Here is a 22,381-nt window from a genome sequence, read left to right on the forward strand (position 1 = left end):
GTAGTTACTCAAAAGGTGTACTTTTTACGTCGCAAGAAAATCCCAAGTGTTGGCAGCAGGCCAGGTATTATGATCTGTGTTCTGGTCTCGCTGTTGAACCAGTTTCTGGCAACACAACAACATGTCTACCCAACAAGATGCCAGGAAAACATGCAGAACATGCAAAAAAGTATCTGAATTCTTTATTGGCTTTAGTTCCAAATATATTATGCTAAAAAATATTTATTTTTACCTGGAAGCATGCATTTAGGGTTTGTTGTTTCAATGTAGGATACTATTGTATTGAGTAGGTAAGCCGCAGTGCTTTAGAAACCCTCAATGAGGCCTGTAAAGTATAACATTAGCTTATTACAACAGTAATGTATTCAGAAATAATTTTAACAGGCCCTTATATTTAAAAAGTTTGTTTACTAAAGAACTTTCCCTCTTCACCCTGAGGCACACAAGGCAGGGCTGAGATGAAGTGCCATCAGTTGCTAAGATGCATCCCCTTTTCTTCTTAAATATTTAGGCATAGTCCCTCAGGCAGATGCTAACGTGCACCCGAACACACCCCTGTCACATCTTTGTCTCTGATGTTCCCAACACCTGCTTGTACTTACCTGGCCTGACTCACTGCTTTTGTCATCTGCCTTTAGTAGCGTTTGCTTCTAATGCAATCTCTTTTATCAGCTGTTGCCCACACACATGTATGACAGACTTACCGGGGTGTGTTTCTGTGTCCACAGCTCCCAGTATGATGTCCCTGCGCCAACGCCACATCGACTCGCAGCTGGCCATGGGCTCCCAGAGGTTGGTAGAGGGCTGCCCTCTGGTGGCGGGGGGGACCCAGGGGGAGGCCAGCGGCGGCCTGCACCCCCAGTCCCACCAACCCCACCAGTCCCACACTAGGCTCTCTCTCCTGCAGTGCCGCAGCCGCTCCTTCGAGCACCCCTCCATTATCTGCACCTCCTCTTCCTCATCCTCCCTCGCTGCTGCTCCTCCTCCTCCTCTTCCTCTCTCCTTCTCCTCTCTAGCAGCCTCTTCCAGCCATCTTCATTCCTCCCACTATCACTCGTCTTATTTCCAGCCCATGGACACCTTTGCCGACTTCCCCAATGACAACATCCCCCATATGCGCTCACGCCTCTCCGGCAGTCATGGGTATACCCGCCCCGCTCTGCCTGGCTCGGCTCGCGCCTCTCCTTGTGCCTGGCATGCCACTGGGGCTTTCTCCGGAAATCTCTTTTCTAAAAATGCCCTTTTCGAATCTTGGTTGCAGTGCTTCCCCCCTCCTCTATCCCCGAAACATAAATGCCATCCATGCCATTCACTGATTTTCCTTCTTCCCTCTGTAATATCCTTCTTTATTGATATCTTTCTTTAAATATTTAAAAAAAAAAGTCTTTTTATCATCCTCCTTTTTCTAACATGGCCACCCCCATTGATCTGTTCATCTTAGTGCTTTACTAATGTCAGTTTTAAAATCTTAATCATAGTTTTTTTTTGTACAAACCGTTCAAACAGTTCAAGCATGCTTAGCTATAAACTTGGACCACCACCAGGATCTAATGCTTGCTATGTTTAATTCATACTATTCCGCGCTGTAGAGGCTGGGGTCCTCAAGCTCCATAAAATATTTGCAGTACTAATTTATATTGTTAACATTATCCTATCCATGCAATATAATATTTAAAAAATGTATGACTTCCTAAATTGGATTTAATGTCAGCATTTAAGTGTTGTTCCCTCTGTGACTTTCAAGGCTTCCTATAATAGTAGTGGACTTTGAAGGAAATAGCACAGTTGTGAGCCAGCGCACTTTGAATGTTGCCATTCAGTCTAGCGGCACTATTTATCTGGTCCCATCAGCCTCCACAGCCTCTCTGTGTGCTTCCTCCACAGGGACCTGAACCGCTCGGACTCGGACTCGTCCCTCTGCATCTCTCAGGTGGGCGAGCAGTTGCGTCTAACCACCTCCTACGGTGGCTCCAAGGGCCTCATGATGAAGCCCACCTCCCTGATGCACGGCGCCGGGGCTCGTGGTGTGGACGAGGCCGGCCCCATGCACACCGCCTACACCCCCAACGGCGGCAGCCGCGTGCCAGACGCCTCCCCCGAGCCCGTCTCAGACAGCCCCATTCTCATGAAGAAGACCTACGGCATCGAAAAGTCGGCCAGCCTCGGCGAGATCAACAACAGCAGCAGCAGCAGCGCCGTTGTCGCCCAGGCCGCCCAGCTCTCCATGTCCGAGTCTTCACGCTCGCTGAGCCCGAACTCCACCGACCCGGACACACCGTCCCCCACCGGGCTGCCCGGGGCGGCCGGGACCAAAGTCAGCAGCCGGATCCCCCACCTGTCCTCCAAGAAGAGCCCCCTGGAGGATGACAGTGGCTCCACGGGCGATGACACTGACTCGGTCACCAGCAGAAAGAAACACACCTTCAAGATCTTTAAGAAGCAGAAGAAGTAAACAGATGAAAATAATATAAATATAAAAAAAGAACAGGGACTGTGGACTGCTTTATAGCTGTCAAAGGTTTTTTTTGTTTGTTTGTTCTTTATTTTGTTGTTGATGGTAAAAAATATTTTCTGTTCTTGAAGCAGATGTCCAAATATATGTACTCCAGATATTTTTTTCTTTATTTCACTGGTTACAAACGATGGCACAAACCGTTGCCTTTTGAAAGTTTTGTAAGGTACTTTTTTCTTAGGAACTTTGGGAGCAACCAGCAAGTCATTGATGTCATTGTATTGCTTTTTTTTTGATTAATGACAAAATATTTCCTTTCTTGGGTTGGGGTTGTATATGATAATGCAAAGCACTATTTATTCTGCAGGAGACAGTGCCAGTCTTTCAAAGGGATGTATCCCTTTTCAGACATAATACTTGTTGTTATCTCGTTATCATTTTGCATGTCTGTAGCTTTGATTGATTGAAAATCTTGAATGTTCTTAGGTGTTTGCTTGGTTCATATCACTCGCACAGAAGCGAAATATTTGAGTTCTCATAGTCACTGCTCCGCTTTGCTAACCTTCGTTACACCTTCCTGGCAGTAGATAAAGAACTCTGAGCTAACACCTGACTTTGCTAGGAAGGTAGAAAAGGGCTGAACTATAATGTGTGTCTGTATGTACACGTGATAACCTTCCTAAATATCTTGTGCTAATGCTGAATTGTTAGTATTCTGCCCTGTAGGCGAAAAATCTAGTGACAAAAAAAAACAAAACAAAACAAAGCAAAAAAACACGTCAAGTCCCAGTCATGGACAAGGGGATTGTCGTCGGAACACATTTTTAAAGTTATCTTTTTTTCTTTTTTTTACTGTTGAGACCAAATCACTCAGACAAAAAAGGTATCAAGCCCTGTTAATTAATATGCAGAACGATAAAAAGAATGTATTTTAAAAAGGTGTTAGTAGACTTTTTTCCCCTTTCATTTAATGCTCTCTTACCACTATATAGTGGACTCCTGGGGCCATACTCTGACTTTGGATGCATGCAGGAAATGTCAGCATGCACAAACAGAGCATCTTGGTCAGCAGTAGCTAGGCACTGTAAGAGTAAGTTATTTAAGTCAAATAATGAAAAACTTCCCTATAGGTCCATGTCATAATCACTGGTCTTATCTGTTAAGCGCTTGTGTATATCCTAGTGAGCTGTTTTCTGTTTATTGAATCATATTTAGATATTTGCCCAGAAAGAAATGTGGCTGGAATGTATCTGTCCAGATCTGAAGTGCCAAACCAAAGACATAGTCTGAAGAAATATGTGCCGATTTTTTTCTAGTATCAGTCTGAGTGCAGAGGTGTCCGAAGTATCTGACATTCGGTAATGAGGCTTTTAAGAACGTATTGTAATTTCATATCTTTTCCAGAATAATTTCACCATTTTGTATATTATTATGTGGTAGTAAAAGGTGCCTCCGGCACACCAGATATCGTGCGCCACACCTCACTCAGATCCTCCGGTGCTGACCCCCCAAGCACACTACTCTGAAAAATGTTTACATGGTAACAGTTTTTAACTCTCTAAAGGGCCTGAGTTTGTATTTTACTGGTTGGCACTATGCATTTGTTGTGTCCCCCCCCCCTTTAATGTTTTGGATTGGCTCTTCCTAAAGTGACATAGTGCCTTGATTTATCAAACTATATTTGGTAGTCATGAAATGGAAAAGAGTATTTTTGTTTTGTTTTTGAAAAATTACAAAATATATTTTACAAATTCTGATCTGTTTTACCTCCCAAATTTCCCGGGGGAGGCATAGCAGTGATGCACAGGACACCTCCCTCCCTTACGGACTCTTCCGAGTACGGACTAGAAGATGGTATGGATGACAGTGCTTCATCAAAAAGTGTACGGTTTTATTTCATCAAGCAGTTTATAATAACCGTGTGGTGTAGGTAATTTATGTGTCATTTGTACCTCTCTTGCACGACAAAGCTACAAATGGATTTTTGCTCTGTGTGTGTGCGTGCGTGTGTGTGTGTGTGTCTGTGTGTGTGTTCAAGTGTGTATGGATGGATATGTGTGCGTGTGCCGATCTATATCAGTTACCGGTAAAATGCACTGCAATCTGTTGATGCATGTAAACCTGTTGCAACACTCGTGCTGGGTCAAGGGAGCGAAAAATATGTGAGCAGTTATTTATCTACTTTCTCCCTTTGAGCTTCTATTTGTGACTGTGCATTTGTACGGGAAAAAAGGAAGAATTTTGCATCTTCTGTGACTCCAAGTATTTGGAATTTTATGGCACTCCTGCATGATAGCAATAAACAGTTTTAAAAGAAAAAAAAAAGTTGTCATTTTGTTTGCACACCTCAATATATCAGTTTAAATTAATTTCACCTGCCGTACTATGGCATGGGATGTATACAAAGGTCATGGTTATGTTGGCCCACCTGTGAAAAGGCTCTCCTAAAAAAAGACATGAGCCCAAGCGGCATAATCATGATTTGGGGGACAGATGGGCAGTGTGAACAGAGGCTTGATCTGTGATAGTAGTTGATGGGAAGATAAGGCTATTGAGTCTTTTGCAGCTGGGTTTGTTTGATTTGGCTTGCAAACAAGATTGAAGTTTGCATCTTTAAAAAAAAAAAAAAAACAGGCGTCAGTCGTCTCCCATTCAGAGTTACCTGGCCGCATTGTTTTTCTACTATTTACTGAGGTCCAATAGCCAGGAACAGACAGACCCATACTATTTCCTCATTCAAGATGCATAGTCACCAAGGAAGAGGAACGTTTCATAGTGTTGTGCCTATAGACTCTAGTTATCTATTATCAGTGTTTTCACAGCAAAATGCACCATAACCAACCAGAAAGTCAGGGATGAAACAAGTCAAGCACATTACTTGAACTGAATGGCTTGTCACACTCATTCTTTGCCTTAACAGGTGGAGCTGCCTATAGTGTTTACTTAATACTTAACTATGTTGACCAAGCAGGATATTATCCCGGAGTCACTTCAGACGACCAACCTCACTGGAAACTGTGGAACTGTGGCAGCGTTGTTTTAGATGAGATATTTTAATCTGATAGATTCAGCGACTGAAATGGCTTAATCCCTGGAGTGATGCAAGTGAAACAGACAATTTCCATTGCAGGATGAAGGGGTTCAAATGGAATAGTTCCCTGCTATGGCTGGTGGTACAACATGTGTTTGTAAGTAAGCCACTTGTCTGTCTTTTATGACATTCAAATGCTATGTAGACAATTTCATTTCATTTCACGCTTTGAAAATGGTTGCTGTCCATATAAAAAGAAGCTCATATTTCATGTGAACTCATGTTTATCTCATTGTTAACTGCTTCTTATTTTCTATTTTAGTTTTTGACTCAGTTTACCGTCAGTGAATGTGCTAATCATCACCACACATTTGATGATGTAATATTTCTAAACCAAATAAAGGAAGTGGAATCCAGCTCTTTGCAAGTTCTCTACTCATGCTCTGAGCCATCTGTAGTCCACGTGGAGGCCCTTGCATCTTTTGACACCGGAGACACTTCAACGATCTTCAGACGGCACTGGACCTGCCATCCGGGCTCCTCAAAGGTCAGGACAGTTGCCCTGACCCTGCCTGATTGGCTTGTATACCAAGCGGACTGGAAGATCCAGCCCTCGGCATGGGTCCTGACTGCAATGCTGCGTGCCTGGGTCAGTGGGGCTGGAAGTCTGGACGACTACATGTCTGCCCCTGCACGTGCAATGACGCTGCTGAATCTCAGGGAGCCCTTCAGCAGGCCAGTGAAGCAGCATCAGCTGTGCCTGAGCTGGGGCTTGGAGATGAAGTGGGGAGCGCTGAAAGACAAGATCCCACAGTGTCCTCAGGAGCAAGGTACTGTAGGTACTATACTGTACAGTAAATATGTAAGAAATATGTAATTTTATTTTTGCGTTAGACTGACACATGAACATTTAATGTATTCAGAGTACATTGTGTAAATTCAACAGGTTTTAAAATGCATCCTTAGGTTATTCATAGATAGATATGAATACTTCATATTTAATATACAGTGTCTATTAACAAGTTTATGTCTACAATACATTGGCCTGTACAAGGTGCTGAAAATGCACCATGTACCACAAATGTATTTTATGTGCATGGGCTAAGAGATTTGCATTGTCTGTGCATCATTGGTCCCAACTGCCTAATTTGTTTAGAGGTGGCTGTGTTCCTGTCAACACTGTATGCCTCCACTGGGGAGAAATTTGGTATCGTAAGGACTATTCAGCCATTCAGCGATGAGGCTTTGGAGAGTTTGCGACTCAGGGCTATTCCTTATCCCTGGTAAGGCATGATTACCCCACTGAGGGCACTTCCTCTGTCTGGTAAACGTTTAATGTACACCATAACGGTTGTCATCCATTGACCTTTGACCTCTATCGTGTATAGGTACCTTAACTTTTTCTGAATTTATTTGATCTGCTCTGAGCCATTAGTACTAATCCATCAGTCTGTCTGTTCAGAGTCTATCACTGTAAAAGGCAGCTCTTATGCCATAGTGTAATAGCAGTCATTTACTGCTCTCTTATGTTTGTGTTCACCCTTCTGTAAAGGTGTGCTTTCTCCATCTGGATATACCTGCTCCATCCCTGTCACCAACAGTTGTGTGGGGTGCTGCACCACCTAGACTCAAAGAGGACTTATGCCTCTCCCTCACTGTTCCTGAAGAACTCTGGTATTACTAGTTGTCCCATTCATTTTTGGATACATGTTTCTATGTATTAAACAGTGCCACTATATACAATAAAAGGGGCAATGGAAGTTTTGTAGCATCTTGTCTAGCGTCATATTAGCAGAAAGTCGGAATCAGAAGAGTAAGTACAGTAGGCTCTGCATAAGAGACTATTTTGGAAAGAGCTTGCCGGGATAAATTAGCTATTTTACAAGCTTGAAATGAAGTGGCTTTTTATAGCACCATTGGTGGTTATCTGCCTTGCTTCCCCATGCGATGCTAATTTCAAAGCCTTCATTATTACAACTGCCCCCTCCAGGCCACTTGCACATCCAGATGCATGGGGCACCAGGGGTTTCCTCAGCTGTCCTCTCCGCGTTCACTGTGCCTATCAGGCAGTGGTGCCACCTCAACGTGGTGTTGGATGGATGGATGGTGAGAGACATGCACCTCATTCATCAAAAGAACTCAGTATTCTGACCTTGGTCCAGTGGTAATGAAAAAAAACTCTTATCTACAGGTCAGGATAACCATGACATGCAGAGATGGACAGCACTACATTGTGCACAGCTCTAATCATGTGTAAGAATGTGTCTGTCATTAAAGTTGAATGTTTATATATATACAGTATGATATTAGAAAGTCATGTCAGTAGAAGGTAAGCATTATCATAATATTTTCAACAGATTTGATATAGCCTTTCATCTGGATGACACAGATGGCTACTTTGCAGTTGGGGGAGGTGAATTTGTTAATGGCATTGAAGGATACTATGGACCTATCATTTATTACAGAAACAGGATGCTTCCTCAAACCGAGGTAAGTTGATCGCTGAAGCTGGTATATAGTCAGGAAGTGAGAAAGAAAATGTATGTTAAAAAAACAAATATGAAATCGTATGTCCATAATCATGTTGAAAAATAATCCAAGCAGAAAGGCACACTCGGTAATCTCAGTAATCTATTGTTGCAATTTCTCAGAGAAGAGCTACTTTCCCCCTGAGAGGTAGTATTACTTTTCATGTCTGTTTTTATTTTGTTTTTACACAGTCTGTGGAATACCACCTTCTATAACACTTATGACAGAATGGTATCAATCCTGTCATAAATTTGAATTCGATGTAAGGATGAAAATTGCTCAATATTTACAAAGAGTGAGAGAGAATGGACACTCAGGTAATACCTCAGTTGTACAACAGATGGCACAAGAGGCAAGCAATTCTACTAAAACACATTACATATATTAGTGTCGGTGAGGCATTCTAACGGATGTTTCATCCATATTCAGATGTCTGTGTTGATGCATACAGCCAGTGGCAATCCAAAGACAGGTTCCACATCAAAGCACCACAGTGTGAGGCATGGGAAGCGCCAAGTTTACCCCAGAGGCGACATGTTTTTCTTATAGCAGAAAAATTGGCAAACAAATATGGTAAAGCATTTGATCGTACTTTTACTTTTCGTGTTTTCAAAATGTCAACAGCGTAGTGTTCAATTGTAGTCACTCTAAATGTAAGATTATTTTCCAATGTGTACTATATTACACAGGTCCATTGGTTAGGCCAGTCACCATTGGCAAGGCTCTGTACTCCCTGACCCTTCATAAACTAACCCAGGCCATGGATACGAGAGTCATCAGTAGGATGATGCCACTCTTACTGCAGGCCGGTTGCCTAGGGGACAAGCGTGCCCTCTACCTCTCCTCGGTCCTGTACAGCTGCAGTGTTGGGGTCAAGCCACGTCCTGAGAGGGTGTGTAACCATACACTGAGTGGATCACATTGCTTTAACTGAAACGTCTCATTGTGTCTGACTTGTGTCTCGGCTCTTTCCTTTGATAAAATAACAAAGAAATACGGGGAACAATATCTAAAAATGGATGAACTGATATCAGACTTATTGATCAAATGACTGACTTAGATTGACAGTTACTAATGCTATTTGCAGAGTTGTATAGTATTAACAAGGTATCTATGTGGCTAAAGATTGAAATTAATATCAACTAAAACATGACCTGCATGTAGGTTATTGCATAGGAAGCCACTATAATCATCAATAAAGTTTTTATACAGTTATACACTGTTACAAGTTTTGACCTGCCCTCCTACACTAAGTTTGTAGAATGTCACTTTTACCTGCTTTGTTCCTAGTTCCTAGCTGTAAGTTGGATCATAATCAGATCATCTGTCCTCTCCTCTCGTCCAGGCATGGCTGCTGGCTCTGCTGGCTGCCCAGCAGGACTGGAGGATGGCGCTGCTTCGCCTCGGGCACCTGCACCATCTAGGTGACCAGAACGTCCCTCCTGACCCTGACCTGGCTTACGCCTACTATGCCAACATCGCTAAACAGACATCTGCTGACCGTCAGAACTTCACCTCACAGCAGGTAGCATTAGCAAACTGACTTTGAACAGACAGACAAATCATTAAATGCAGTAGGTGGCTGATATTTTATACCATCCACTTTTCTATTGAATTTTCATATTATCAAATGGTTTGTTTTTTGTAATATTATATAATATTTTGGTACATTCTATATAAGTCTACAACACAAAAAAACTATAATTATGCAGTTACATTATACTGCACTATATATTCAACAATAATTTTACTACCTTACTGTCATTATCTTTTACAATACTTTTGTGTGGCCAGTGATTTACCCTGTCCTCATCGTTGCTTCCTTAGACTTTTGTAGAGGCCATATATCTCAACAATGAGGAAGTACTGAAGGCACAGACCAATGAGAACCATGACCTCTTCCACTGGTTAAAGCTCCAAGCACGGAATGGGGTGGCAGGGGCAGAGGTATGAAACTCTCTGGTTTTAAGTTTTTTAATTAATTAATTTATTATTATTATTTATTCAGGCACTTATACAGTGGCAGGCCCTGGTATCAGACCAACAATTTTCTGGCTTTGCACTTGGAAGTCCAGACAACTAATGGCTAGACCACCACTGCCCCCCTCTCTTAACTCATACATAACTTATTAATGCATGATTGTTGACATGAAGGCTTTTGGACCAGATTAGGCATTGTGAAATTGTGTTAATGTGTTTTGCGGCTGCTCTTTCACAGCAAGCAATGGGCCGGATGCTGTTCTGGGGCCAGCAGGGTGTGTCTTCAGACATCCAGACTGCTGTGAGGCACTATCAGAGAGGAGCCATTAGGCTGGAAGATCCTGTGTCCATGTACGACTATGCCATTGTCCTGCTCACGGTCAGCTCTCCCCTTCTTAGAAATATTCATATTGGTTCTGCCTATTGGTCCTGACTATCCCCACTTCACAGTGTGAAATATTGTAAATTATGAAATATACCTTTTTTCTTTTGACAGGGTCGTGGTGTCGAACGAGACATCCCAAAAGCTGTCATGTTTCTTAAGAAAGCCGTAGAGCGAGTAAGTAGCAAGTTAAAGGAGAATTCCGGTGTGATTTTGACCTAAAGTGTTTTGAAACATGATACCGAGTGTGAACGTATGTCTCATAGCCCATCTCGGCTTGTCCCCTGCACTCCGAAATCTGGCGCTAGTTAGCCGATGCTACCAACAAGGCGGTCAATGGTGGTGCCTCGGCATCGGCATAGCCATGCAAATAAATCACTGTTTTACACCATTTACGAGGCTCAATGTATCTCCACACTTCATTGGTAGACTTCCAAGGGCCCTGACATTTAAAACGAGACATTGAGAACTTTGAAAAAGCACTGGTAGTTTACTTACAAGACGATTTATACAGACAGTATCTTCTCGAAGTTTAGCGTTTGCAGCCATCTTGAATTTAGTCACGATTAGGCCTGTCACGATAACAAATTTTACTGGACGATAAATTGTCTCAGAAATTATTGCGATAAGCGATAATATTGTCGTTCTGAGAATGTTCCTCGGGAAGAGGAAGACGGCCCACTTGCTGTGTTTTTTTTCCCCAACTGGGAAAACTGCAGCAGATGATTGTGTTTTAGATGCATATGCGTGTTTGTTGTGTTGCCGCTTTTAATTGCGACTGTTTTCCAACAAATGCGACACACCGACTCGCACACGTTCAGTGGTTCACCACGGGCATTCGGTTTAAATCCGAAATGCTCCCACACTGCAGCTGTCGCGTTAGGCTTAGAAACCAATTCCATCTTTTTTTGTCTTTATTAGGCGTAGCCTACTCGAACTCGCAACTAGCTTTCTCTCTGCTTAGTGCCTACCGGTATACTTCTCACGCAGCTCTTTAGCTGCACTCTGTGGTAGGCTACGCCAGTAGTCCCGCCTCCCCACACACCATGCGACTGATAAGTGACTGACATGAGGGTTCACTCATCGTTACTCTAAGGACCCGAGAGAGAGAGACGAGGAAAACAAACAAGCATGCAAATGGCATTTATCGCGGCCAGAAAAATTATCGAGCTAATTTTAATTATCATGCGATTAATTGATTTATTGAATATCGCGACAGGCCTAGTCACGATAAGTCGAGCGACGAGTAAGAATGAACAGGTATGATAAGGGATCAGATTCCAAAAATAATTCCGTGGAAATGCATGGATTCCAGTTGCTGCTACTGGAAGAAACTGTAATCCAGTGCATTTCCACAGAATTATTTTTGGAATCTGATCCCTTATCATACCTGTTCATTCTTACTCGTCGCTCGACTTATCGTGACTAAATTCAAGATGGCTGCAAACGCTAAACTTCGTGAAGATGCTGTCTGGATAAATCTTCTTGTAAGTAAACTACCAGTGCTTTTTCAAAGTTCTCAATGTCTCGTTTTAAATGTCAGGGCCCTCGGAAGTCTACCAATGAAGTGTGGAGATACATTGAGCCTCGTAAATGGTGTAAAACAGTGATTTATTTGCATGGCTATGCCGATGCCGAGGCACCACCATTGACCGCCTTGTTGGTAGCATCGGCTAACTAGCGCCAGATTTCGGAGTGCAGGGGACAAGCCGAGATGGGCTATGAGACATACGTTCACACTCGGTATCATGTTTCAAAACACTTTAGGTCAAAATCACACCGGAATTCTCCTTTAACCATTACACGATTGAGCTGTCTTGGCGATATTTATAGCGCGCATCTAACACCTTGCACTTCCTGTACCGCACAGGGCTTTGTTCCTGCGATGAACGCTCTGGGCTGGTACTATGAGCAGCATGAGAAGGACTATGATCGTGCTGTGCAGTTGTGGGAACAGGCCGATGCCCTGGGAAGCCCAGATGCAGCCATGAACCTGGGGGTCATGCACTCCCAAGGCTTCTATCCAGGCAAACCAGCGGACCAGGCAAGTGCACTTACAGTAGTGTGTTAATGCTAACTGTGCTTTTAGTTTCACCTGTTTACAGGAGAGTAGTGGGGTGAAGGTGCTTGGAAAGTGCAGAGGTGGAAAAAGTATGAAAATATTGTACTCAAGTAAAAGTACTGTAGCGATCTCACCCTCAGACAAGATTCACCTTTGGCCAGGACGGCCATTTATTGGAACAGGAAGACTCATACGGACACAGACAACTACATAGGGCAACACAGGGGTAGTCTCAGCCGCACATGCTACACACAATAAGGGCAGTGATGCCAGTAACGCGTTACTTAGTAACGCGTTAGTCTATTTTTACCACTTTTTTCAGTAACGAGTAATCTAACGCGCTACTATTTACAAACCAGTAATCAGATTAAAGTTACTTATCTAAGTTACTGTGCGTTACTATTTTTGTCATGTTCCTTAATAAAAACATATATCCTTTGCTTTCTTCTTGTCTTGGGTATTAATGTCATGTAGAGGCTATGCTCACGTTTTCAGCATGAGGACAATTCACGACACAGCGACACAAACGTAAACAACAATGGAGGGAGAGAGAGAGATGCACATTTCATCAGTCATTACTTTGAGTTTGTGTCAGTTAAACATGACAACATTAAGGTACATTGTACATTCTGTGCTGGCGACAAAGTGCTGTCTAGCTAGACATCCCAAGTCTCCCGAAGTTTTGGGAGTCTCCCACATATTGATAGCGGCTTCCTGACGCCCGCAAATTACATAAAATCTCCCGGAACCTAGAGCGAACAAGAGCACGCAAGCCAGACCGGACTTCGAATCAAAGATTCTAGAATCTTTGCTTCAAATCGCATGTGCATAGCTTAATGCGCACACAACGGAGAGTGAGAGAGGAGTGGTGCGTTTGTGCCTGAAGCGCATCCAAGACAGAGAGCATCCTGGTCTGTTTTGCTAAATCAACCAATCCGTTTTCAGTGTAAGTGCTTATATCTCTTTTCTCCCAAACATAATTAATCAGTTCAGTCAGTGTATCTAGGAACAGAAGCGTCATGGCAGCGTCAGTGCCCTTCAAAAAGGAAGATTTAAGACCCATTTCACATCAGACTACACAAAAGTGTACCCAATTGTCTCAAAAGATTAAAACATAATGATAATCTTGCACACTGCACTGTTTGTAACAGCAACTTTAGCATTGCTCACGGCGGGTTAAATGATTGCAAAAGACTTGTTGAGGTGAGTTTAACAAGTGTAATTTCATTTGCATATTATTCAGGCCTATAGGCTACAAGATGGCTAGTTGCCAAGGCTACATGAAAAAACATCTACATATTTTACTATAACAGTTTCTATCAATAGGCCTTCCTTATTTGGTGTACTTAGACATTATTGAACAAACATCTGAATTTCAGTATCTAAGTAGGTTAGGTTGGGATGTCTGCTATACATTGCTGTTAAAATGCACTTCCAGTATATTGAGTATTGACAAAACCGTTATCATTTTTATGTTGAGGCGTTGGGGGTGTTGTCGGCAGCTGCTGAAAGTAACTAATAAAGTAACTTGTAATCTAACTTAGTTACTTTTACAATCAAGTAATCAGTAAAGTAACTAAGTTACTTTTTAAAGGAGTAATCAGTAATCAGTAATCAGATTACTTTTTCAAGGTAACTGTGGCAACACTGAATAAGGGTTTACCACACACATCAACACGAGGATAAGCACATGAGGTACAACTAAAGAGACTAACACGCTAACAAATACACAACATGCTAAACGTAACTACAACTATTATAACCGACATTACACTGATGACTCTAGTGTTTCCCACCGGATTTCTGCATGCCTTAAGGATATTTCAGCCTGGATGAAAGATCGGCACCTTCAGCTTAATCTCTCAAAAACAGAGTTTTTGGTGTTTCCAGCTAAAACAGCTATTCCCCAACAGATTAACATCCAGCTTGACTCAACTTCACTGACCCCAACTAGATCGGCACGAAACTTGGGCGTTATAATTGATGACCGACTTAACTTCTCTGAGCATATAGCTTCTATTGCAAAATCATGCCGGTTTATGCTTTACAACATTAGGAAGATCAGACCTTATCTGACACAAGATTCCACACAACTTCTTGTTCAGACCATGGTCATCTCTAAGCTGGACTATTGTAATTCACTGTTAGCTGGCTTACCCGCTTGTGTAACAAGATCATTACAGCTGATTCAAAATGCTGGAGCACGCCTGGTCTTCAATCAGCCAAAGAGGACACATGTAACTCCTCTCCTAGTTACTCTCCATTGGCTCCCTATAGTAGCCAGAATTAAATTTAAATCTCTCACTTTGGCCTATAGGACACTAACTAGATCTGCTCCTAGTTATTTTAATTCAATAATCAAGCCTTACATCCCCAACCGCCCACTGCGGTCTTCTGGTGAGCGTATGTTGTGTCGACCAGTCATAAAAACTGGGTCTAATTCCAGACTCTTTTCTTCAGTGGTTCCATGTTGGTGGAATGAACTGCCCAGTGGTCTCCGTTCCTGTGGTAGTTTTGGGTCGTTTAAGAGGGGTCTAAAGACATTCCTATTCAACATATACTTAGTTGTTTAAGCGCTTATGTGTTATGGTTTATATAATGTTGTTTTATTTTAATTGGGCTGTTAATTCATTTGACATTATTGTTTATCATTGATATTCTCCTTAATGTAGTCTTAGCATGTTATTGTTTTATATTATTGATTGAATTGACATTATTGTTTTTATTATTGCCTTTCCCCTTTTTTACATTGCTTTTTTATTAGGCTATTGATTGAATTGATATTATTGTGTACTAGTACTACAACTATTCTCCTTACTATATTTGACCTAGATTTTGATCTGTTCCCTGTTCATTTTTAAATATTATTATGTTGTTTTGTATTTATATGTCGCTTTGGACAAAGGCGTCTGCTAAATCCATAACCATAACCATAACCATACACATTCTACCATTCACTCGCACTGCATTCTGAGAGACACTCATTCAACGTTAAACATGTACATCCACCGACGCTACATAACCCCCTCCCGAGCCATTGTCGTCCCCGGCAATGACAGCTCAGCTCACCGCTCGCGGCTGCGTCGGTGTCAATCCCAGTGCTTAGTCCAAGTGACCGGAAAGCCTCCGGCTGCACGATAACCCATCCCGACTGGAAGGGCTCTCGGCTGCCTCTGTCACGTCAGTTCTCCCCCGAACAAGCACCAGAACCGGCCAGACGTGGGTCGTGGTGTCGCTTGGGCCCTCGGTTTCCCGCCGTGCAGCTGCGCTACCTCAAACAGCAGCAAACAGTCCCACTGCAAGCCGAACCCCCGGATACGCTGGAACCCCTGGACGTTCGGTAGCCCCCTCTGGCTACTGTGACAGCTCGTGGCCGTTGCCACCTGTCCACAGTGTGCCGATCTCCAGGCGGTCAGCAGTCCACGTCGAGGTCCCTCCTCGCGCTGCCCTCTTGTAGAACTTTTGTCGGCTGTCTCTCGAGCACAACGATGCTCCACTGTGGCGGGAAATGGAGACCCCGACCCTCTCAGCAGGCTCGGGACACACAGAAACTCACACAAAACATGAAAAACATTGCGCAGACTTGCGTCAACTGGAACGTGCGCACTTAAAAATCTCAAACAGTCCACAAAACGATAGCTCCCAAGGCTCTACAGGTCGACGTTACCCTCTTGGTCACTAGCTGGAGCACCGCAAGCTCCCGAACTAGCAGCTATGACTCCATCACACTCTCGACCGGCAGCTGATGCTCTGGAAGTTCTTCCGTAGCTGGCGGTGTAAACCCGGCCGCTGTGGTCGTGTTCCAAGGTCGTCAGAGAGTTCACGCTCTCTATGGATGAGATCCTCGGATGACGGCAGCATCGACATCGGCGTCGAGCCGGGAACTCCTCAGCCGGGGCCGCTTCCTCCAGCGCTGGCAGCTCTCGTCGGCTGTGCAGGGCTGGTCCCGCTGGTCGCCTGCACAGGTCCCGCGCCGGGCCGACAGGTCCTCCATCCTCCGAAGTGGCGAGCTCGGCGAGCTGGCTAGTCCTTAACAGGACCATTGGAACATCTGCTGAGGTTCGCCGCCATCTTGTTGGTCTGGTCTTCGGCCTTCTTCTCCGTCTTGATCTGGCGTAGATCTTCGCGCCCCGGGAGGGGCCCATCCCACTTCTGACACCAATGTAGCGATCTCACCCTCAGACAAGATTCACCTTTGGCCAGGACTGCCATTTATTGGAACAGGAAGACTCATACGGACACAGACAACTACATAGGGCAACACAGGGGTAGTCTCAGCCGCACATGCTACACACAATAAGGGTTTACCACACACATCAACACGAGGATAAGCACATGAGGTACAACTAAAGAGACTAACACGCTAACAAATACACAACATGCTAAACGTAACTACAACTATTATAACCGACATTACACATTCTACCATTCACTCGCACTGCATTCTGGGAGACACTCATTCAACGTTAAACATGTACATCCACCGACGCTACAGTACCAATACCTTGATGAAATATTACTCAAGTACAAGTTAAAATACCGATCTGAAAATGTACTCAAGTAAAAGTAAAAAGTAGTTAATTTAAAATGTACTTTAAGTAAAAGTTACTTTGTTACTTTTTTTTTTTTGGGGGGGGGGGGGGGGGGGGTAATAGTACAGTAATCCAGCACAACTGAAAAGCCCCTCACAGGCAGCTGAGGCAGGCAGGCCAATGTTGAGTTGCAGAGAGTTTTTTTTATATTTGGAAACAAGCAGAAGGTTCAGCAGATTAAAGGGCGTCGAACTGGGGGGAAGAGTAGGGCAATGGAGGAGAGGGCCCTTGAAAAGTGGAATACAGGCGGCACAACATTTTCATCAGGCATTAGTAATAACTCAGGTAATCCACACATAAAAAATCCAAACAACTCCATAAGTAGAGTCATGTGTAATGAAGGAATAATAATAATAATCTGGAACTAAAGATCAGGATTCATAAGAGGGACCCCTGAAATCTGTTTAGAACAATGGACCAAAATCACACCTGATACTGCGACTAATAAGTTTTGTCATACAGGAAATGTCTTGAAGCTGTCTTTACAAACAAAGGCTTTTCCACAAAGTATTGAAGAAATTTCAGTAGGCACGTTCAATACTTTTTTCCTGTGTCATTCCACTTTAATACACAAAACTCTTATGTTTGGATTTTTTTTATATGTGTGTTAATATAATGTGTGGTGAAAATTTCGAATAGACTCACTGGAAGTTTAGGCTAATTACTGAAAAAAAAAAAGCGTTCAATACTTATTTCCACCATATATTTATTTTACTTGAATATTTTAACTTCCAAATTAAATGTAAAAATGAATGTCAGACGAAATGTAAAGTCTGACTGACTGGATTTTGTATACAAAACATAGTGAAAACTGTCTAAGGTCACTCTCACTCTCCCTTGCTAAAGAGCTAAATGGTTTAGTCCGCCTGCACGATTCATAAGGTAGTCTATCTTGTTTATTTAGTTGAGCATCGCTAGTAGTGGACCGCTAATTGTTGTGCTGCTGGTGCAATGTCTTTCTCCAAGAAAGCCAAGTCAGGTTACTAAAAACAAACGCCAAAACAGGAAAAAGAGAGACATCAAAATGAGGGGAAACAACTGCTAATAAACTTCTTTCCAAAGAAAGGTGAGCACAAACGTCAAAACACGAAATCCTATATATCTCCGCAATCATTGGTGCTAAAACGACAACCCATTGGAATAGCGGAAAATACACTTTCATAGGTTAGGCTAATCTGATGCATCTCGTGATCCAGCTCCATCTCCATCACTTTCAGAAAGACTGCGTCAGCTTGATTCATGTCCTGTTGTAGGCTACATGCTGATCATTATCACTAGGCTAGTGGTTTAGGGCGCGATTTTTTTTCTCTCCCTTTCTGTTTTCGTTAGTCTTAACTTTTTTACTCAAGTAACGGATGAGATTTTTGATGTAGCGAAGTACAATACTTCACTCAAAAAGTAATCAAGTAAAATGTAAAATACCGATTTTATAAACTACTTAAAAAATACAAAATACACAGAAAAACTGCTCAATACAGTAACGTGAGTAAATGTATTTTGTTACTTTCCACCTCTGGGAAAGTGCTTGGCTGTTTTTTTCACAGAATTTGCAGGAAAAATAGTAAGAGTAAGATCACCCTGTATCTCAATGCTGGCTCAGACTTTGCACCAACATCTCATCACCCTCTTCGGTATTTCTAACTATGTGGATTCGATCATTAAAACACTTAGAACAAGTCCTACTATCAACTGGCTATTCATTTCCTCCTTCAGCTGACAATATTTCTTTTTTTATGTTTTTTCTTTATCTTAGGTCATGGCATATCACTACTTCCTGAAGTCTGCACAAAAGGGCCATGTTGATGGAGCCATTACTCTGGCTGAGGTGTGGAATAAGGGGATCCCAAATCACATGAGCAGGCTTCCTAATCACGCTGTTCTGTAAGGATTACATGTCACTGTAGTCACTCATTTATAAGCATGTTCTGTTTGCCTGCCAGTATCTCTTATACAATTCTGCCTTTCACTTTCAGATGGGCAAAATGGGCATCTGAACAAAATGGTTACCTTGGAAGAGTCTTACGGAAAGGCCTTGATGCATATTTCAAAGAGAAATGGTAACTGTTACAGTTGGTTATGAGGCCCCAGAGCCAGAACACCATTGCAATAACCATAGGTTCTACCCACCAGGGTAGGATATTATGATACACTCATAGCTGTTAAACCACAAAAAGGGAAGCATCTTATGCAAATGATGTGTTCTAACAGTTCCTCATTGTCATATTTTTGGACTGCTTCCTCTGATCCTTTTAAAATGATTTCAGTCCACTGAAGCATCTCACTACTCCAGAGAAGTAAAGTATAAGTATATATACTCTTTTGATGCCGTGAGGGAAATTTGGTCTCTGCATTTATCCCAATCCGTGAATTAGTGAAACACACTCAGCACACAGTGAACACAGTGAGGTGAAGCACACACTAATCCCGGCGCAGTGAGCTGCCTACAACAACAGCGGCGCTCGGGGAGCAGTGAGGGGTTAGGTGCCTTGCTCAAAGGCACTTCAGCTGTGCCTACTGTATAAGTATAAGTATGTATACTTTTTTGATCCTGTGAGGGAAATTTGGTCTCTGCATTTATCCCAATCCGTGAATTAGTGAAACACACTCAACACACAGTGAGGTGAAGCACACACTAATCCCGGCGCAGTGAGCTGCCTGAAACAACAGCGGCGCTCGGGGAGCAGTGAGGGGTTAGGTGCCTTGCTCAAGGGCACTTCAACTGTGCCTACTGGTCGGGGTTCGAACCGGCAACCCTCCGGTAACAGGTCCGAAGCGCTAACCAGTAGGCCACGGCTGCCCCTAATTACTATAACTATTCACTTTGTACAGAATTCATTAATCAGAAATTAAACTGCATTTCTACAGAGGTAATTTAAAGTATCTAGAAAGTCTCGCTTCTATGTCATCCTATCATATGTTGTAATGAGGGCCTTGTGTGATTACCGTGTTTTAAACCAAACTAACTACCTTATGTTAAAGGTTGATGGCTCTCATACATTACTTGATGGCGGCTGAATCAGGATTTGCCTCGGCCCAGTTCAACGTGGCCTACTTATGTGAACAAAACCCTGTGAGTTAATTACACTTACATCTACACTTACAATTACATTAACATTTCTGTCATTTGACAATTCTGCACTGCAATTTATTTCATATTATCATACAGCCTGTCGCAATGCAGAGAGTTCAGTTGAATTATATGGGCCATAACTAAGGTTCTAAGGTCCAATATTTCTTGATAATGGCCATGGCAAAAAATTAATGACCACTGCCGCTGGCCTTGGGGTTTCTTCTCACTCACTCACTCACAACAACGAGGCCATTCGGGGTCCTGTTTTGCCTGTTGGAATTTATTTTTCAAGAATGACCAGTGTGCTATACATTTTCATTATATAATATTGGAATATGAGATGAAAACTGTCAAAATATATACTTTTGTGGATGATATATATGATAAATATATACTGTTGTGACATGAAAGTTATTACCATTTGTTTTTCTCTACAGGGAGGTTTTTTGACGCAGGCCTTTGTGAAACAGTGCATGTTAAGATACTACAATCTCACCATTCAGAGTGAAAATCCAGATAGATATGGTAACCGACTAAAAATCACATTACATCAGAACATTGCTAATGTGACTTTATGACACCAAAATCTGTCTTCATGGCAACTTGCAAAAAGCACAGTTGTAAAAGGTTGATAGGTGTCAGTGAATAGCTTCCTTAGGTGTTATGTAAGTTGTGTAAAATGTTTTGTTTCCATGACAGTTGAGTTTTCTTGTGATGGTGTGATATTTGATTTACAGCTTTGATCAAAATGGGAGACTTGCTATCCGTCAGTAACACGACTGATAAGAAAGATGTGACCAAAGCCGCCGAAATGTACAAGCTGGCCACTCTCAGTGGTGAACCTCAGGTGTGCCCCCTTCATCACAATTTTGACTTTACTTTTCCTCCCCCTAGTGGGTAACTCTATTGATATTGTGTTTCTGATCCACTTTTCTTGTCCAGTGCTTTACTCTGTCTTTACTGTAGTGGTTTTCATTCTGTTTTGCCGTCTTTGTCAACAGGGATGGTACAGTCTAGGTATGCTTGTCCAGGAGGGGGAGACATTACCAGTGTCTTTGCTGGTGGAATTGAACTTATTGCAGCCATACCTAACAGATAAACAAGACCTTCTCACAACACTGTACCGTAGGTAAGTAGTCTCTCCTTTCTACTTAATCTTGTTTTATTACATTTCTGCCTATTTTAAAATGATTCATCTGCCTGTTTGTCAATGTGCACAAATTCATTAAATACTCTTATGTATATAAACAACAGTTGCTTATGAAGGTGACATCACATATTTTTTTCTCTACCAAACAGATGTATAGATTCAAATGCCACAGATGCATACATACCTTGCAGTCTTGCTCTGTTCAATGTGTATCTACACTCATTTTGGGAGACCAGTATTGTTCTCAAGGTATTGTGCAGTTCGTTGAAAAGACACACCATTCTCTTCCTGCATTTTGTATTGTATGACTTAAATAGTTTAAACTATTGCGAAGACATGGTTGTGTATTTGCTTTCTTTCAGACGTCAAGTACTGTTGCTGTAACAGCTGCCACCATAGCGATGGCCTTTGTGATATCCAACATAATCAGAAGATACGTCATGGACACTGGTCAGATCACATGACCACCAACCGGGTGGGGGGGATTTAGATCACACATTCTGTTAATACCACTCAGTATGTTCTCAGTGTGCCATACTTAGGATTCACTAACCATACAATAAATTATTTTATCCATTTAATTTGTCTTTCTGATCTTTGATAAGTCAGCTGGTTAGCAGACCAGCTAGTTAGCTCCTAAGCTCTACATTACATCTGAGAAGCTAAGCTCTTCTGCTTATCTCATAATCTGAGATTACAGCCTTTTGTCCTGACAGAGTACTGCATTGTTGTTAATATAGGCCAAGATCATAACAGAATGGATATCCTATGTACTTCTTGCAGCCCATCGGCTTAATATAGTGTAATTTGTTTCCTTGGAAAGTTCTCAGATTCCATAGTTCCTGCTGCTGCCTCAACAAGATCCGTGTAGACATGACTGATTTCTCCACACCTGGTCAGGCAGGCATTTCTCAGGGCTCATTAGTTGTACTTTTGTTCTGTATTTCTGTAATCTATATGGCATGATGGCTGAAACATAGCTTCACAAAGATGGATTATTTTCCTGTCTCTTTGCTACTGGCCCAGAGGTTACCTGTGTGCTTAAGGCAATTATAATGAATACTGTTGTGTCACATGAGGGGACACAGAGGAATAGCACAAACAGCAGGTGTTCTGCAAGCTGAGACCTGCAA

General features: G+C 42.5%; 2 protein-coding genes across 4 annotated transcripts in view; both read left to right on the forward strand.

The window, feature by feature from the left end:
* stim1a (stromal interaction molecule 1a) overlaps window positions 1–4,767 on the forward strand; it is a 50,092-nt gene extending 45,325 nt beyond the window's left edge. For all 3 annotated transcript variants that reach the window (XM_076282601.1, XM_076282600.1, XM_076282602.1), the window contains 2 exons: window positions 729–792; window positions 1,885–4,767. In XM_076282601.1, coding sequence (XP_076138716.1) covers window positions 729–792; window positions 1,885–2,452 — 632 coding nt within the window. In that variant the 3' untranslated portion in view covers window positions 2,453–4,767. The remainder of the gene's footprint in view (window positions 1–728; window positions 793–1,884) is intronic.
* A 443-nt stretch (window positions 4,768–5,210) lies between these two features.
* LOC143121354 (protein sel-1 homolog 3) lies at window positions 5,211–21,829 on the forward strand. The gene is made up of 23 exons (XM_076281713.1): window positions 5,211–5,640; window positions 5,806–6,313; window positions 6,640–6,766; window positions 7,036–7,157; window positions 7,474–7,589; window positions 7,675–7,736; window positions 7,841–7,973; window positions 8,164–8,329; window positions 8,442–8,585; window positions 8,702–8,904; window positions 9,358–9,537; window positions 9,840–9,959; window positions 10,231–10,371; window positions 10,489–10,551; window positions 12,245–12,418; window positions 18,782–18,909; window positions 19,002–19,085; window positions 20,008–20,098; window positions 20,536–20,623; window positions 20,836–20,945; window positions 21,100–21,227; window positions 21,398–21,497; window positions 21,611–21,829. Exons 1-23 carry the CDS (start codon window positions 5,584–5,586, stop codon window positions 21,710–21,712), a joined length of 3,147 nt encoding a protein of 1,048 aa, XP_076137828.1. The 5' UTR covers window positions 5,211–5,583; the 3' UTR covers window positions 21,713–21,829.
* The last annotated feature ends 552 nt before the right edge of the window (window positions 21,830–22,381 follow it).

The sequence above is a fragment of the Alosa pseudoharengus genome, unplaced genomic scaffold (assembly GCF_046254945.1).
Source record: "Alosa pseudoharengus isolate Yale_2024_CS ecotype anadromous, Long Island Sound unplaced genomic scaffold, YU_APseudo_1.1 YU_APseudo_1.1_scf_13, whole genome shotgun sequence".
NCBI classification, from domain to species: Eukaryota; Metazoa; Chordata; class Actinopteri; order Clupeiformes; family Clupeidae; genus Alosa; species Alosa pseudoharengus.

What these genes read in the sequence shown, in the direction of transcription:
- LOC143121354 (XM_076281713.1), top strand. Translation starts at nt 5,584, where the DNA reads ATGAAGGGGTTCAAATGGAATAGTTCCCTGCTATGGCTGGTGGTACAA. An exon ending in CAGGCAAACCAGCGGACCAG is followed by an intron (nt 12,419 to 18,781) that starts GCAAGTGCACTT and finishes TCTTTATCTTAG; the next exon opens with GTCATGGCATATCACTACTT. An exon ending in CTCACAACACTGTACCGTAG is followed by an intron (nt 21,228 to 21,397) that starts GTAAGTAGTCTC and finishes TCTACCAAACAG; the next exon opens with ATGTATAGATTCAAATGCCA.